The sequence below is a fragment of the Saccostrea cucullata genome, unplaced genomic scaffold (genome assembly GCF_032062105.1).
Source record: "Saccostrea cucullata isolate Sc308-1 unplaced genomic scaffold, CSIRO_AGI_Scuc_v1 ctg4564, whole genome shotgun sequence".
NCBI classification, from domain to species: domain Eukaryota; kingdom Metazoa; phylum Mollusca; class Bivalvia; order Ostreida; family Ostreidae; genus Saccostrea; species Saccostrea cuccullata.
In genome coordinates this window covers 1-14,721 of record NW_026923849.1, presented here as the reverse complement: position 1 = coordinate 14,721, position 14,721 = coordinate 1, and the positions used below count along the sequence as shown (strand labels likewise).

At 34.6% G+C, this 14,721-nt stretch overlaps 2 protein-coding genes across 2 annotated transcripts; one reads left to right on the top strand and one right to left on the bottom strand.

The window, feature by feature from the left end:
* The first annotated feature begins 4,119 nt into the window (after positions 1-4,119).
* LOC134265083 (uncharacterized) lies at positions 4,120-9,584 on the top strand. Its single transcript, XM_062747324.1, has 5 exons — positions 4,120-4,271; positions 6,005-6,269; positions 7,830-7,969; positions 8,248-8,445; positions 8,641-9,584. Exons 2-5 carry the CDS (start codon positions 6,109-6,111, stop codon positions 8,736-8,738), a joined length of 597 nt encoding a protein of 198 aa, XP_062603308.1. The 5' UTR covers positions 4,120-4,271; positions 6,005-6,108; the 3' UTR covers positions 8,739-9,584.
* Positions 9,558-13,409, bottom strand: LOC134265082 (uncharacterized). Its single transcript, XM_062747323.1, has 2 exons — positions 13,121-13,409; positions 9,558-10,293 (listed from the first exon to the last, which is right to left on the bottom strand). The coding sequence occupies exons 1-2, from the start codon at positions 13,314-13,316 to the stop codon at positions 9,668-9,670; spliced, it is 822 nt and encodes a 273-aa protein (XP_062603307.1). The 5' UTR covers positions 13,317-13,409; the 3' UTR covers positions 9,558-9,667.
* Positions 13,410-14,721: the final 1,312 nt, after the last annotated feature.

Below are 14,721 nucleotides of genomic sequence, written 5' to 3'. Positions count from 1 at the left end.
CATACTGTATGGGCATTAATCACCAGAAAAAGTTTCATCAAAATCGCTCATGGTGTGTGCCACAGCCCTACAGTAAGATTTTGGTCCTTACAGAGAATTGATGTTAACTTTGAAAAAAATACCTTCAAAATTGGGTGTTTTGACGGTGCCATTTATCGATTACACCAGCATGCTTCAGTTAAAGTTTTCTACTATAAAATCCGGATACTGAGTATATATTCCTATGTTTCGGAATTTACGAGAAACAATTTCTTATTTAGAGATAAGTTTTGTAAAGCAAAAGGATTTGAAGGACTTAACTCCAACCATTCTTTAAGCATTTTCTATGAAATTGCGAGATCTGTTATTATACCCCCGCTTGAAAAGCGATATATGGGTACAGTCCACTAATTGTTTTCCCATAGGCGACAATGTTAACGTTTCTTCTCATAGCGATGTCCCTAATTTTCGTTCAGTAGTGAGTGACCCCTCAAATCAAAGCACATCAACTTGTCTTTCCTTGGTTAAAATGTCGAGGTGGCATGTCAGATTCGTTTTCCGGCAAAATGCGTCTGTCTGCGGGAACCTCTAAAATGAAAGTGAAAGTAGGGGAATGTCAGAGTTCTCACTGGCGTTATAATACACAAAATAATTCGGCTGATTTTCTTGATGAATTACATTTGCCAAGCTTTTTTGGTCGGAAATATACTTATCAACAAGTCTGAGGCTCAGATCAGTACATTTGCCCAATTTTTTTATGCAAGGCTGCAAATTAAGGAACTTTTAAGTAATTTTTTCTGCACTATTTTCTTCTCCTACCTATTTTAAAAATAATTAGTGGGATGTACCACTAATAATAATAATAATAATAATAATAATAGTAATCGGTATGTCCGTCCGTCTGTCTATCTGTTACACTTTGGAGTTCCCATTTCTTATCCGCAACTTCCATACCACTGAATGAAATTTGATGAAATATTCACAGAATCTTTATTACATATTGCCATTGTGTACCTTTTATTTTACTTTTTGATGTGACACATATTTTGGGTTTCCCACAACAAAACATAGAAACTCCCATTATATTCATATGGGAGGCGGGGGTATCATCTAGTGAGCTCATTGTTCACAGTGACTCTAGTTTTTGATGTATTTTTTTTTAAAAGGAATTCACTAAGTCATTAAGAATTTGTTTCCAATCCTTTTGATTGATATCAATAAACTATGTTCAAAACAAATATCAGATTTCGTTGGAATTTCGTGACAGAAATTTTGTGCTAAAGGCGGGCAAAATGGATATTTAAATAAGCAAGAAACCCAAGGTTATGTGTAAGAAACACATGCTTGTGATTCTTCTTTTGTGTCCTTTGGACTTTATGTATGTTCCACTGATAAATCATGTGAAATGAATCTATTATAGCAATGAACGGTAAACTTAGGAAATTTATGATCGGAGCCACGGATATGGCATGTCAAACGTTGCTATATTCGATAATCTTGTGATGTATATTCAAAATCTTGTGATGTATGTTCGAAATCTTGTGATGTATATTCAAAATCTTGTGATGTATATTCAAAATCTTGTGATGTATGTTCAATATCTTGTGATGTATATTCAAAATCTTGTGATGTATATTCAAAATCTTGTGATGTATGTTCAATATCTTGTGATGTATATTCAAAAACTTGTGATGTATATTCAAAAACTTGTGATGTATATTTAATAATCTTGTGATGTATATTCAATAATCTTGTGATGCATGTTCGAAATCTTGTGATGTATATTCGAAATCTTGTGATGTATATTCTATAATCTTGTGATGTATATTCGAAATCTTGTGATGTATATTCTATAATCTTGTGATGTATGTTCGAAATCTTGTGATGTATATTCAAAATCTTGTGATGTATGTTCGATAATCTTGTGATGTATATTCGAAATCTTGTGATGTGTGTTCTACAATTCAGTGATGAGTGCAATATGACGCAACAGTACTTCAGTAAAGTAAGGACAATTTTCATTGGTTGGAAATAACGAAAGTAGCCGGAGCGGCGATCGAGGCTGATGCATGAGTGCACACAATTTTGCAAGTGTGAAATTGGCGAATTCAACCTAAAGTCAAACTTATAGGTAATACTATATTTTGAAAATGTATTGTTTTGGTATCACGAAGCACTAATTAAGTCAGTCATAACCTGATAACGTGAAAAGTGGGAATCAAGAACATTAATTTGACTCACGACATCAACATGATCAAAAACAATTTAATGGTTTACTGCTGGAGAATGTTTTATCCTATTTTAAGGTCCTCATATTGTAGTGATGTTGATTAATCGGTATGATTTTATATAGGTGCTACTTAGAATAATCTAACTGTGTCTCGGGACAAACTCTCGCCACGCAGGGTTCGAAATTGGCCCATTGACCGTAGCACTAGTCCAGGGACGACTTTGCAATAAATATAAATAAATAACACGACAAATTTTTAGAAGTTGGCTGTCAGGAAAAGATTAATTGTCATGCATGATTGATTATTGACATTCACAAATTTGTCCAATTATTTTTATAGTAAATGTATTAAAAATTTCTTAATATTTGAAAGCTGTTTTTACAGCCTGACATAATAAATTCAAAAAAATCGTAATATATGTAATGATATATAATATATGTAATGATATATGATATTCTTGACAAGCAATAAACAATGATAAAAATTATTGTCGCATATCTGCGGTGATTTTCTTTGATCTTTCTGTGGTGATATTATCCCATATCACGTGTGCGCGATAATACTTTCCAAACATGTTTCAAAGTTTTTTACACTCTATATCATACAGTTTTAAAGAACAGTTTTATGAGCTCATAAGTATATTAACATTGGCGGATCCAGAGGGGGGTTTTCGGGGGTTGGAACCCCCCCCTTTATTTTTGCCAAGTTGAGAGAGAGAGAGGATAAACAATTTTAAAGAATAAATATTTATGAGTCTAACTTAAATAGATATTAAAAAGATACCGGGAATATTATCATGTATATAGAGACAATAATATTTCTTTTCTTTTTTATTTTCAGCATTTTTATGTAGGTCTACAGTTTTAATTTTGAACTCATGCACTAGGAATATCATATCAGCAGAATTGTGCCACTGAATCAAAGGGATTTTTTTTTTTTTAGGTATGCATGATCGATGTAACTTCATCGATGGTGTGTTGGCTGTTTGCCCATGTGTATTTCGGGGTATAGGTATGTTTACTTTCAATTTTCTTTCTTAAAAGCCGAATAAGGGGTATATTTTTTCTGATCTCAAATTTTTGTCTAAGCATTAATCTTTATTTTTCATTCATGAATTATCTGCTGAGAGTCTAGTTAATTAATTTATTTAATTAAAGCTATATAGTAACATATAGTGAAATTATTTCCTTGTGTGAGACTTTAAGAAAAATCAGGTTTCTTATTTTTACGACAATTTCTTTGATTTCAGGAGTAGCCTCCCCTTTTAAAGATCCAAAATGGTGATTTTACAGTGCAGCATGCAGTGTGGTCAACAACGGAGAGTTTTGACAACCATAATACCCATATTTCTACCATTCACCTCTGTAACCTTTGTTGAGTTCATCAGACAGGTAAGAAAAACAATATTATTAATTGAAATAATTTTATCAAGATAAATAAAATAATTAATGAAAAAGAAATTACATGAACAGACTCCCTCATATAAGAAAATGTCACATTTTACACATTGCAATTATACATCATTTACATATCCACATTTTCTCCATTTACACATGCAGTTGAATAGATTTAGTGCTTAATAATACATAGCAATAATTATTACATTTAAGACAATTCACAAAAATACATGAATGCATTAAACTGTGAAATACAGATTTCGTACATTTTATTAAAATGCACAGCATCAATACCCACCCCCCCCCCCTCCTTTCACAATCTTGCAACTTTCTTTTTAATTCAAAGTCACTAGGCAACACTAAAGATTTTCACTTATTGCTTTTCAGTCCAAGACAGGAAGTTGAGGAATAAAGTTGACAGGACATTCTGAACTGTCCTCGGTACCAGCTTATGAGGGAACCAGCCGCAGAGTCGGAAAAGCACGTTACATCATAGGATAATAGGTAAGTTTCCGGAGTAGTGTTTGTAGCAATTCTAGTACCTGGTCCTGCATCAAAGCTTCAGGACTATTGATATTTATCTCTGCATGGATTCTCTTATGGCTTTGGTTCTTCCCAGAAACATGTTACTGGTGGTGGTCCCTATATTCTTCTGGCTTTTGTGGTGAGGAATGTTTTATTTTTAGCTCTTTTCTGATCACATTTTGTCCAGTGTCCGTCTATCAAGCTGTCTGTTCATCTGTCTGTCTGTAAACTTTTGATATTTTCGACTTCTTCTCAAGAACCCCTGGACCAATTTCAACCAAACTTGCCACAAAGCATCCTTGGGTGAAGGGGATTCAAGTTTGTTCAAATGAAGGGCCACGCCCTCATTCAAGGGGAAATAATTGGAAATTAATGAAAAGAGCTTGAGCCACGTTGGGCCTAATTTGGCCTTGAGAATTTCCGAAAAATCAAAACCGCTCAGTTTAGTTTGCAAATGCAGCATTTATCACTTGGAGTGTTGGTGACCACATATCTATTAATTTTGACGTAATTTTTCATCTACTCAATGCATTATGACGTCATAAAATGCATCATTTTCCTCATATCATGTAAATTTCTCTGAAAATGGCCTAACGTTGAAGCATTTTTTTCAATATTTCATTGCATATTGCAAATACATAATAAAAGCTCAGCTTCTGAAGATTACAAAACATGTTTTATTTTTTGGATCGTGGACTGTGCTCATATTTTAATTTTTTGCTGAAGGTAGTCAAACACGCATGTTTTCAGCAAATTTCAAGAAAATTGCAATTTCACAAACTTGTTTTCCAATATCTGAATTCTCAAAACGATTTTTTTTAATAGAAAATGAAAGCACCAAATGTTTACTTTATTTTGACATATAAAATGGGAAAGAGGGTGATAGTTAATTATTTAACATAAGGACAGGGCCAATTTATGCATAAGATGGCTCTTGCTCTTTGATGGTATGTTTTAAAAATTTTCTTCCCAAGAACCACTGTGCCAGGAAAAATGAAACTTATGTGGAAACATCCGCAAGTAGTGTAAATTCAAGTTTATTAAAATCATAGCCCCCGGGGTAGGATGGGGCCACAATGGCCTTCCAAAGTTTCACATAGAAATGTATAGGAAAATTCTTTAAAAATCTTCTTCTCAAGAATGACAAAGCCATAATTGATCCTATTTATATGGAAGCATCCTCAGGTAGTGTAGATCGATTCAAGTTTGTTCAAATCATGACCCCCGGGGGTAGGACGGGGCCACAAGGGATGATCAAATTTTTAAATAGAAATATATATGAAACTGTTATTTTGTTACTGACCAATGGTTAATTTTCATTGTGAACAAATGTACAAAGATGAGGAGCATAATATAGTTGGCTATGTATATTGCCTAATTTTTGAACATACATGTACTATGTAATACATATTAATAATAATCTTTGAATAATTGGAAAGACAATATTATAAATATGATAGCATATTTGTACATGAGCATACATTTTTGAAAGGAAAAAAAATCATTCAAATGCATTAAAAAATATATTTTGTTTCATATTCTTGCGAATTATCAGATCATTCTTCTGTTATTCTAATACTCTGTCATTATGAAACCTTGTTAATAATTTAGTAAATATTAATTGTACATTTGCACCAATTTTTCCATGGCACTTTCACACTAAGAATGCCATGTGCAAAAATATATACAGGAACAATTCTGAACAAATATATGCAAGTGAGTTGTAAATTTGATATGTAGTGCATACATTACAAAAACCCATTATAGTGTTCACTAAAATGAAATGTATGGACTCTTATATTAATTACTTGGTATATGTCATATGGATATTATGGATATTATTTTTGAGAATGACGTAATGAAATTTTTCAGCATTGAAATGGATTCTTGAACCAGAGCCATGTGAACCTGGTCCACCTGTACCTCTCATTGAAGACCTGTTAACATCACCAGAGTATGTTCATTCCGATACCCCTATGGTATGGTTACAGCATGCATTATCCCTGTCAGATGAAGCCATTAAAAGAGCTGCATTGGAAACAACTGGGCAACGAGACAACCCAATGTGGTCGATTGTAAAGAAATACAGAATAACAGCTTCCAACTTTGGTGCAGTTCTCAGTTCTAAGCAAAGGCGGTGATTAAATTTTTGCGAAATAGACTTTTTAAATTACAGTCAAACTTTGTTATCTCAAACCCATTATCTCAAATTCCATGGATATGTCCAAGTAATTTTGAAGTCCAAACCATTTATATTAAAAAGACTGGGACATTTTACTCTCGATAACTCTTCATGTATTATTCTTGAATCCACGGATATTTCCAACATTTTTCTTGGTCTCATTGAGTTTGAGATAATGAGGTTTGACTGTAATGACTAGATATTTATACCCCCGCTCCGAAGGAGAGGGGGATATACTGTTTTACCCTTGTGTGTCTGTCCGTGTGTCTGTGTGTCCATCCGAAACAAATTTTCGTCACGGTTTTCTCAGCAACTACTCATCGTAGATGCTTGAAATTTTAACACAATCTTCTCTGAGGCATGCCATATGGTGGGATACATTTTCGCTGAAATCCGATGTCAACTTCCTGTTTGTCTGTGCGTCTGTCCTTTTCATACATAACAAATTTTCGTCACAGTTTTCTCTGCAACTACTCGTTGTAGATGTTTGAAATTTTAACAAAATCTTCTCTAAGGTATTCCATATCTTGGGATACATTTTTTTTTCAAATCAGATATCAACTTCCTGTTTGTCTGTCTGTATCAAACATAACAAATTTTCGTCGCAGTTTTCTCATTAGCTATTCATAGCGGATGCTTGAAATTTTTTGCACCTTTTGTTGAGGCATGCCGTATGGTGGGATTAATTTTGATATGAATCTGATGTCAACTTCCTATTTTTCTGTGCATCTGCCTGTAATTGAACTTGGGTATATATATTAACATGATAGTGCTTATTTACATCAGAGTGGGGGTATTACTAGTGAGCATTGGCTCACAGATTTATGTACATATAGATGCAGGAAATGTAAGATTAATAACCAGCAATAGGCCCATGGGCCACATCACTCACCTGAGAAGCTTTGACCATTCTGTTCTTTACCAGATTTCCCCCTTGTAATACATAAGGTATCCCCACCCTACCCCACTGATCATAATTAAGACATTTTGAAATCTACACTGACCCATGATCCTTCCATGTGCACATATTAAAGTTTCAGCTTTTCTGGCCCAATGGTTCTTGAGAAGAAGATTTTCAAAGATTTTTCTTATATATTTCTATGTAAAACTTTGATTCCCCATTGTGGTCCCACCCTTCCCCCGGGGATCATGATTTGAACAATTTAGAATCTACACTTTACCAGGATGCTTCCACATAAGTTTCAGCTTTTCTGGCCCAGTGGTTCTTGAGAAGAAGATTTTTTAATGACCCCACCCTATTTTTGTCTTTTCTTGATTATATCCCCTTGTGAGAGGACTTGGCCCTTTATTTTAACAATTTTTATTCCCCTTTACCCAAGGATGCTTTGTACTAAGTTTGGTCAAAATTGGCTTAGTGGTTCTTGAGAAGTAGTCGAAAATGTGAAAAGTTTACAGACGGACAGACAGACAGACAGACAACGGACAAGATGTGATCAGAAAAGCTCACTTGAGCCTTCGGCTCAGGTGAGCTAAAAATAATATTTTCTTCTTCAGATTGACATTGTCACTGAAAAAACGGCTTATGTCAGCTTACAAGCTAGAGTCCATCAAGGCTGTTGCATGGGGTATCACTCATGAAGATGATGCTTTGAGAAAGTATGAAAAGGACTTTGATGCAGCTGTAGAGCAGTCAGGTATACAGCACAAAATAATATTCCTTCAACCCTTTTACATGTTAACATTCATTGTGTCAAAACAAATAACAGGACTTATCCTGGTGACAAACAGAAATTAATTACTGAAGTCTAATTGTAAAAAAAATATTCAATTACCAACATATTCCAGAAAATTTGCTGGAAATCTATTTGAAGTGGAAGGATTATAAAAGCTCTACTTAGACTTTGTTTGCATTACAAAATCAATTGTATTATGGTTTGTTTGCATTCAGAAGTATTATAATTTTTTCTGAAAGGGATATGGTTGCATGAATCTGGAGTGTTGGGAGCTTCACCTGATGGCTTAGTTGTTCGACCACCAACATGCAGTGTATTTTATCAAACTCCAGAAGCCAAAGACGCCATTCCTGATATTGTAGAGGTGAAGTGTCTATATACAGCATCGTCTTCAACAGTAGCAGATGGGGCACAAAATTTGAAGGATTTTTTCATAGGTAAATAACAATTTATAAGTTGGATTAAAAATTTGTATTGTCCAGTACTTTGAAAGTAAAAATCTTGGTGAGTAAATGATTTCAATACATGTATTAATTTACAAGTGCAACTGTTCAATATGGTATGAAGTTGTGGAAAAAGGAGGGGATATGAATTGGTAAAACATAACTTAAGTGTTGTTTGATTTTTTTTAGATCTTAAACAAGATACCCTGTGCCTGAAAACCAGTCACCCATACATCATCAAATTCAAGGCCAATTTCACATATGTAACAAAACATGCTGTGACTTAATTGTGTGGACAAGAGTAGACTGCATTGTGATTAGAATAGTAAAAGACATTTAATGGACAGCAAATGTTTCAAAGCTGATAGATTTCTACTTTAACATTTTCATTCCAGCACTGAGGCCGTCCTTAAAAAATTTCTTTTTTGCGGTAACGCGCCTCATCATTTTAGGTGCGAGTAGGTAGGTAGGCTTTTTTTTTTTTGAGACAAAATGTTAGAAATAAATTTCTATAAGATTATATAGAGGTATTAACTATGTCTTAGATTTCACCTTACTAATCAAACAAGAAAATGAAAGCATTCTAAATTCTTTCATTGCTCAAAAGTCAGAACACATCAGTTCTTTTTTAAAAACGGCGTAGGTGCAATGGAGACTTAAAAAAATATCAATTGAAAAAAAAGGAAAATGGATATGTAAAGAAAAAAAAGAGAAGATTTTTGAGGCTATAAAAAAATTCCAGTAGGGTGGATTTTGGTGAGTCGGTCGTGTTACCGCAAAAAAACTATTTTTTAAGGATGGCCTGATGGAAAACTGAGTTCTGGTTTGAACTTCTTGACACTTGGTTTTGTACCTCTAGAATTTTCTAACAATGGAAAATGGGTAATCATGTTAAACATGTTGAATGTTCCTAAGTCTTATAAATGTATGATATGATATGTCACAATCCATCATAAAACTTCTGGCTTATAAGACTATTTTAAATAGCAATGATGATTAATAAAATCTATGTACTACATAAAAAAGAATATCAAAATTTAGAATCATTTTATTAATGAATTGAAGATGTTATTCTCAAAGTGAAAATGTAACATTTTTGTCTTTGTTAATAAATAAATTGTTGAAAACATGAATTTGTTGAGTTGTGCTTTAAAGGTAAATATACATGAAACTAGAGATTTAAAATTATAAGTAAACCCTCTTCCAAATTATATTGTCAAATGAAGAATGGAATTGCCAAACATTCTTGTAATAAAAACATACTGTCACACACCAATGCAAATTTAAAATAAGTAATTTCTTTCAAAAGTGGAGCTTGCAAGTTTACAAGACAAGAACAGAGTTGAAATATTTTTGTTGAGATTGGTCTGTAAGTAGATGGGATGTGACGGAGAATCTTGTAATTCTTTATCCTCTCGTTGGCTCTTTCCGCATGAATACGTGCTTTAGCAATCTTGTAACACAGTGCTGCTTCTTGTTTGGTAAACTGGCCTCGTGTCGATAAAAAAGCTGGTATATTAAAGCAGACACCCTGGGGCAACTGGTCATGAATGGTGAAACCTTTGTCCGCCAAAATAAGGTCTCCAGCTTCGAACTTTCGTAAAACTTGGCTGTGACGTACAATAGCTACATCAGAAGTAGAACCTGGGTACAGCATGGAGCAAAATGTAAGTGCACCGTTTGGAGCCATGCAAATCACTGCTTTAACAGTATGGCGACTTTTGTACATACTGTAGGCCATGGCCTGATTGTCCATATGTGTTGGGATGTCCTGGGTTGTTTCAATTGCATCCATGGATGCTCTAGCAGAGGAAAAATCCTCAAAAGATTTTGGCAGAGACCCTGAAAAAAAGTTGGAAAAAAATTAATTTGATTATTTGTAATTGTGTAAAAAAGATTGTGTTAGGCCTAGAAAAAAATGTTTGTTTCCGCTTTCAGGCTGAAAACATAGGTAATCAGAGATTACAGAGCTCACCTCAACGAATGTTGTCTTTAAGTAAGGCAAAGTCACACAATTAACCAACAAAAAGTATACATTCCAAAAATGAAAATATTTTTAAAAGCAATTTTGATCTGATACTTTGAAATAGACCTACATAAAAAAATTTAAACTACTTCTTCTTCATGAAAATGTAATGAAAAAACAAGAATCTGAAGCAAATTTGAGAGGTTTCATCTCTTGATGCAGCATTTGTGCATTTGGTTTATACAATGTTATATAAGCCTTATAGTTTTTGGTAAAAGACCTGCAACCATAACTTTTACCTTGTCTATTATCTGAAAAATGTATGTCCAATTTAACATCCGAAGCAAGTCCATTAGTGTGCATCCTTAGATATATCATCCATGCAAGTTTGCTCATTATAGGGCTCATAGCTTATTGGAAATGAAACATGCATCAAAACTAACATTTTCACTCATCCACAAAAAGTAGGTCAGATTCAGCATCCGAAGCAAGCTTGGAAGTATGCATCCTTAGATGTATCATCTATGCAAGATTGGTCATTAAAGAACTCATAGTTCCTTGAAAATTAAACCTGCACCAAAAACTTTTAACTATTCACTCAACCGGAAAATGTAGGTCAGATTCAGCATCCGAAGCAAGCCTGGTAGTGTGCATCCTTAGATGTATCATCCATGCAAGTTTGGTCAACATAGGGCTTAAAGTTACTTGCAAATGAAACCTGCACCAAAAACATTAACCTGTTCGCTCAACTGGAAAATGTAGGTCAGATTCAGCATCCGAAGCTAGCCCGGTAGTATGCATCCTTAGATGTATCATCCATGCAAGTTTGGTCAACATAGGGCTCATAGTAAATTGGAAATGAAACCTGCACCAAAAACTTAAACCTGTTCACTCAACTGGAAAATGTAGGTCAGATTCAGCATCCAAAGCAAGCCCGGTTGTATGCATCCTTAGATGTATCATCCATGCAAGTTTGGTCAACATAGGGCTTATAGTTACTTGGAAATGAAACCTGCACCATAAACTTTAACCTGTTCACTCAACTGGAAAATGTTGGTCAGATTCAGCATCCGAAGCAAGCCCGGTAGTATGCATCCTTAAATGTATCATCCATGCAAGTTTGGTCAACATAGGGCTTATAGTTACTTGGAAATGAAACCTACACCAAAAACTTTAACCTGTTCACTCAACCGGAAAATGTAGGTCAGATTCAGCATCCGAGGCAAGCCCGGTAGTATGCATCCTTAGATGTATCATCCATGCAAGTTTGGTCAACATAGGGCTTATAGTTACTTGCAAATGAAACCTACACCAAAAACTTTAACCTGTTCACTCAACCGGAAAATGTAGGTCAGATTCAGCATCCGAAGCAAGCCCGGTAGTATGCATCCTTAGATGTATCATCCATGCAAGTTTGGTCAACATAGGGCTTATAGTTACTTGCAAATGAAACCTGCACCAAAAACTTTAACCTGGTCACTCAACCGGAAAATGTAGGTCAGATTCAGCATCCGAAGCAAGCCCGGTAGTATGCATCCTTAAATGTATCATCCATGCAAGTTTGGTCAACATAGGGCTTATAGTTCCTTGGAAATTAAACCTGCACCAAAAACTTTTAACTATTCACTCAGCTGGAAAATGTAGGTCAGATTCAGCATCCGAAGCAAGCCCGGTAGTATGCATCCTTAGATGTATCATCTATGCAAGTTTGGTCAACATAGGGCTCATAGTTACTTGGAAATGAAACCTGCACCAAAACTTTAACCTGTTCACTCAACTGGAAAATGTAGGTCAGATTCAGCATCCGAAGCAAGCCCGGTAGTATGCATCTTTAGATGTATCATCCATGCAAGTTTGGTCAACATACGGCTTATAGTTACTTGCAAATGAAACCTGCACCAAAAACTTTAACCTGTTCACTCAACCGGAAAATGTAGGTCAGATTCAGCATCCGAAGCAAGCCCAGTAGTATGCATCCTTAGATGTATCATCCATGCAAGTTTGGTCAGCATAGGGCTTATAGTTACTTGGAAATGAAACCTACACCAAAAACTGCACCAAAAATGTTAACCTGCTCCAAAAACATTAACCTGGTAATTCCTTTGCTGAAATTGCAGCATCTGAAACTTTGTCTGGTACAATAAAACACACTAAAACCATCTTCCATGCATGTCTAATCAGTATAGGACACAGAAGTAATTAAAAAGAAAACTGCTCCAAAAAAATTAACCTTAACCTGGGACGCCGACGCCGAGGGTATCACATAAGCTCCCCCCAACTTCGTTGAGGTGAGCTAAAAATGCAGGGTACGTAGGGAAAAATTTTTTTTTTTTTTTGAAAAAATTTTTTTTTGCTTCTTTAATCAAAAAATCAAAACATGTATAGAATTAACATTAATGACAAAAGAAATGGTGTTTTTAAGCATTTCTGTGACTTAAACTGATAATAGAAAGGTGACCCAAAATTCTTTCTGTCTTGAAAAGCTTGCAAAGTTGGAGACTATGATTCCCTGGATGTAATCTTGCACAGCATGGGACAAAGCATTAAAAAAATATTTAGGGTCGGCACTATAAATTAGGGTCGGTCTGGAAAGGGGAAACAAACATATTTTTCTTCTGGGCCTTACAGTCAAACTTTCAAGAATACAATAAATGTAACTGCATAAAATTTTTGCAAGTCATTATGATAAATTTTAAAACAAACCTTTGCATTTAAGTTGACTTGGAAAAGATTCATTTACTACGCCATCAGACAGCATCTTGTGTAGTGCATGAACAAGGGTATGAAAGATGTTCAAAACTGTTGGTCGACTGACACAGAATCTATGAGCCAAGTCAATGTCCCGCAGATTGAGTTTTAACTTCACTAGTACAATGAGCAGTTGGTCCTCTGGTTTCATTGGAGTCCAGCCATTATAATAATCGAGTTCAAATCGTTATAACAATCTGACTTAATATTTCAAATATGTCATACTGTAGGGATGTATACAAAAGCATCTGAAAACAAATTTGTTTTAATACTGATTAAAATATTTCCAAAAACTGAAAAGATTGTAAATAAATTAGTTTCAAGTAATAACAATATTAGTCACAGTCAGGTTTGCTACTATCCATATTATGCATTTATTTAAAAACTGTTGAAATGAGACATTTAGTGTTCTGATAAAAAATTGTTGTCATAGAGTAAAACATGGTTTATACAGAGAAGGTTTTAGATATCATTCACCCAAAGAGCAAATTAAATGATTTTTTTATGCCCCCGTAAATGAAGTTTCGGGGGCATATAGTTTTTGTCGTGTCTGTCTGTCTCTCTTTTTGTCCGCAAAAACTTTAACCTTGTCCGTAACTTTTGATTTAGTGGAGCTGTGACTTTTATATTTCACATGTTTATTCCCTGTGACAAGACCTTTCTTTGGGTACCACCAAATTTGACCTTTTGACCTTGACCTTGGAGTCTGACCCACTTAAACACAAAAATTTTGAACTTTTACTTTGGCCATATCTTTTGAACAATAGAAACCAGGACATTTATATTTCACATATGTATTCTTTGTGAAAAGACCTTTCATTGGATACCAACATCCTTGACCTTTTGACCTTGACCTTGGAGATTTCTGTATCTATGAAAAAACTTTAACCTTGGCTATAACTTTTGAACAGTAAGTACTACGGCTTTCATACTTCACATATATAATCGTGATGAAAAGATCTTTCATTGGATACCAAGAACCTTGACCCTTTGACCTTGACCTTGGAGTTTGACCTACTTTAAAAAAAAACAACATTGACCATAACTTTTGAAGGGTTCGGACTAGGGCATTCATACTTCACAAGTTTATTTCTTGTGGCAAGACCTTTCATTTTATATCAAGAATTTTGACCCTTTGACCTTGACCTTGGAGTTTGACTTGCTTTTTACAAACAATAACTTTGACCATAACTTTTGAACAGTAGGGGCTAGATCTTTCATATTTCATTTGTCTAATTCTTGTGACAAGACCTTTCATTGGATATCAAGAATCTTGACCCTTTGACCTTGACCTTAGAGTTTGACCTACTTTTTTTCAAACTTTTACCTGGTCATAACTTTTGAACGATAAGGGCCAGCGCTTTCATACTTCCCATACGTAATCTTTGAGATAGTCTTTTTTTAGAACCCAACAACCTTGACCCTTTGACCTTGAAATGGAGTTTGTCCTATATTATAAAATGTTAACCTTGGTCATAACCCTGGAACAGGTGTAGCTAGCATTTTATATTTCGCATTTCTTGTGAAAAGGCCTTACTTTGGTACCAACATATTTG

Bases quoted from the DNA above. Each gene is read 5' to 3' on its own strand.
- LOC134265083 (XM_062747324.1), top strand. From the start codon at position 6,109: ATGGTATGGTTACAGCATGCATTATCCCTGTCAGATGAAGCCATTAAA. The intron at 6,270-7,829 runs GTGATTAAATTT...TTTCTTCTTCAG, and splicing joins CTCAGTTCTAAGCAAAGGCG to ATTGACATTGTCACTGAAAA. The intron at 7,970-8,247 runs GTATACAGCACA...TTTTTCTGAAAG, and splicing joins TGCAGCTGTAGAGCAGTCAG to GGATATGGTTGCATGAATCT.
- LOC134265082 (XM_062747323.1), bottom strand. From the start codon at position 13,316: ATGAAACCAGAGGACCAACTGCTCATTGTACTAGTGAAGTTAAAACTC. The intron at 10,294-13,120 runs GTTTGTTTTAAA...ACTTTTTTTCAG, and splicing joins AAGTCAACTTAAATGCAAAG to GGTCTCTGCCAAAATCTTTT.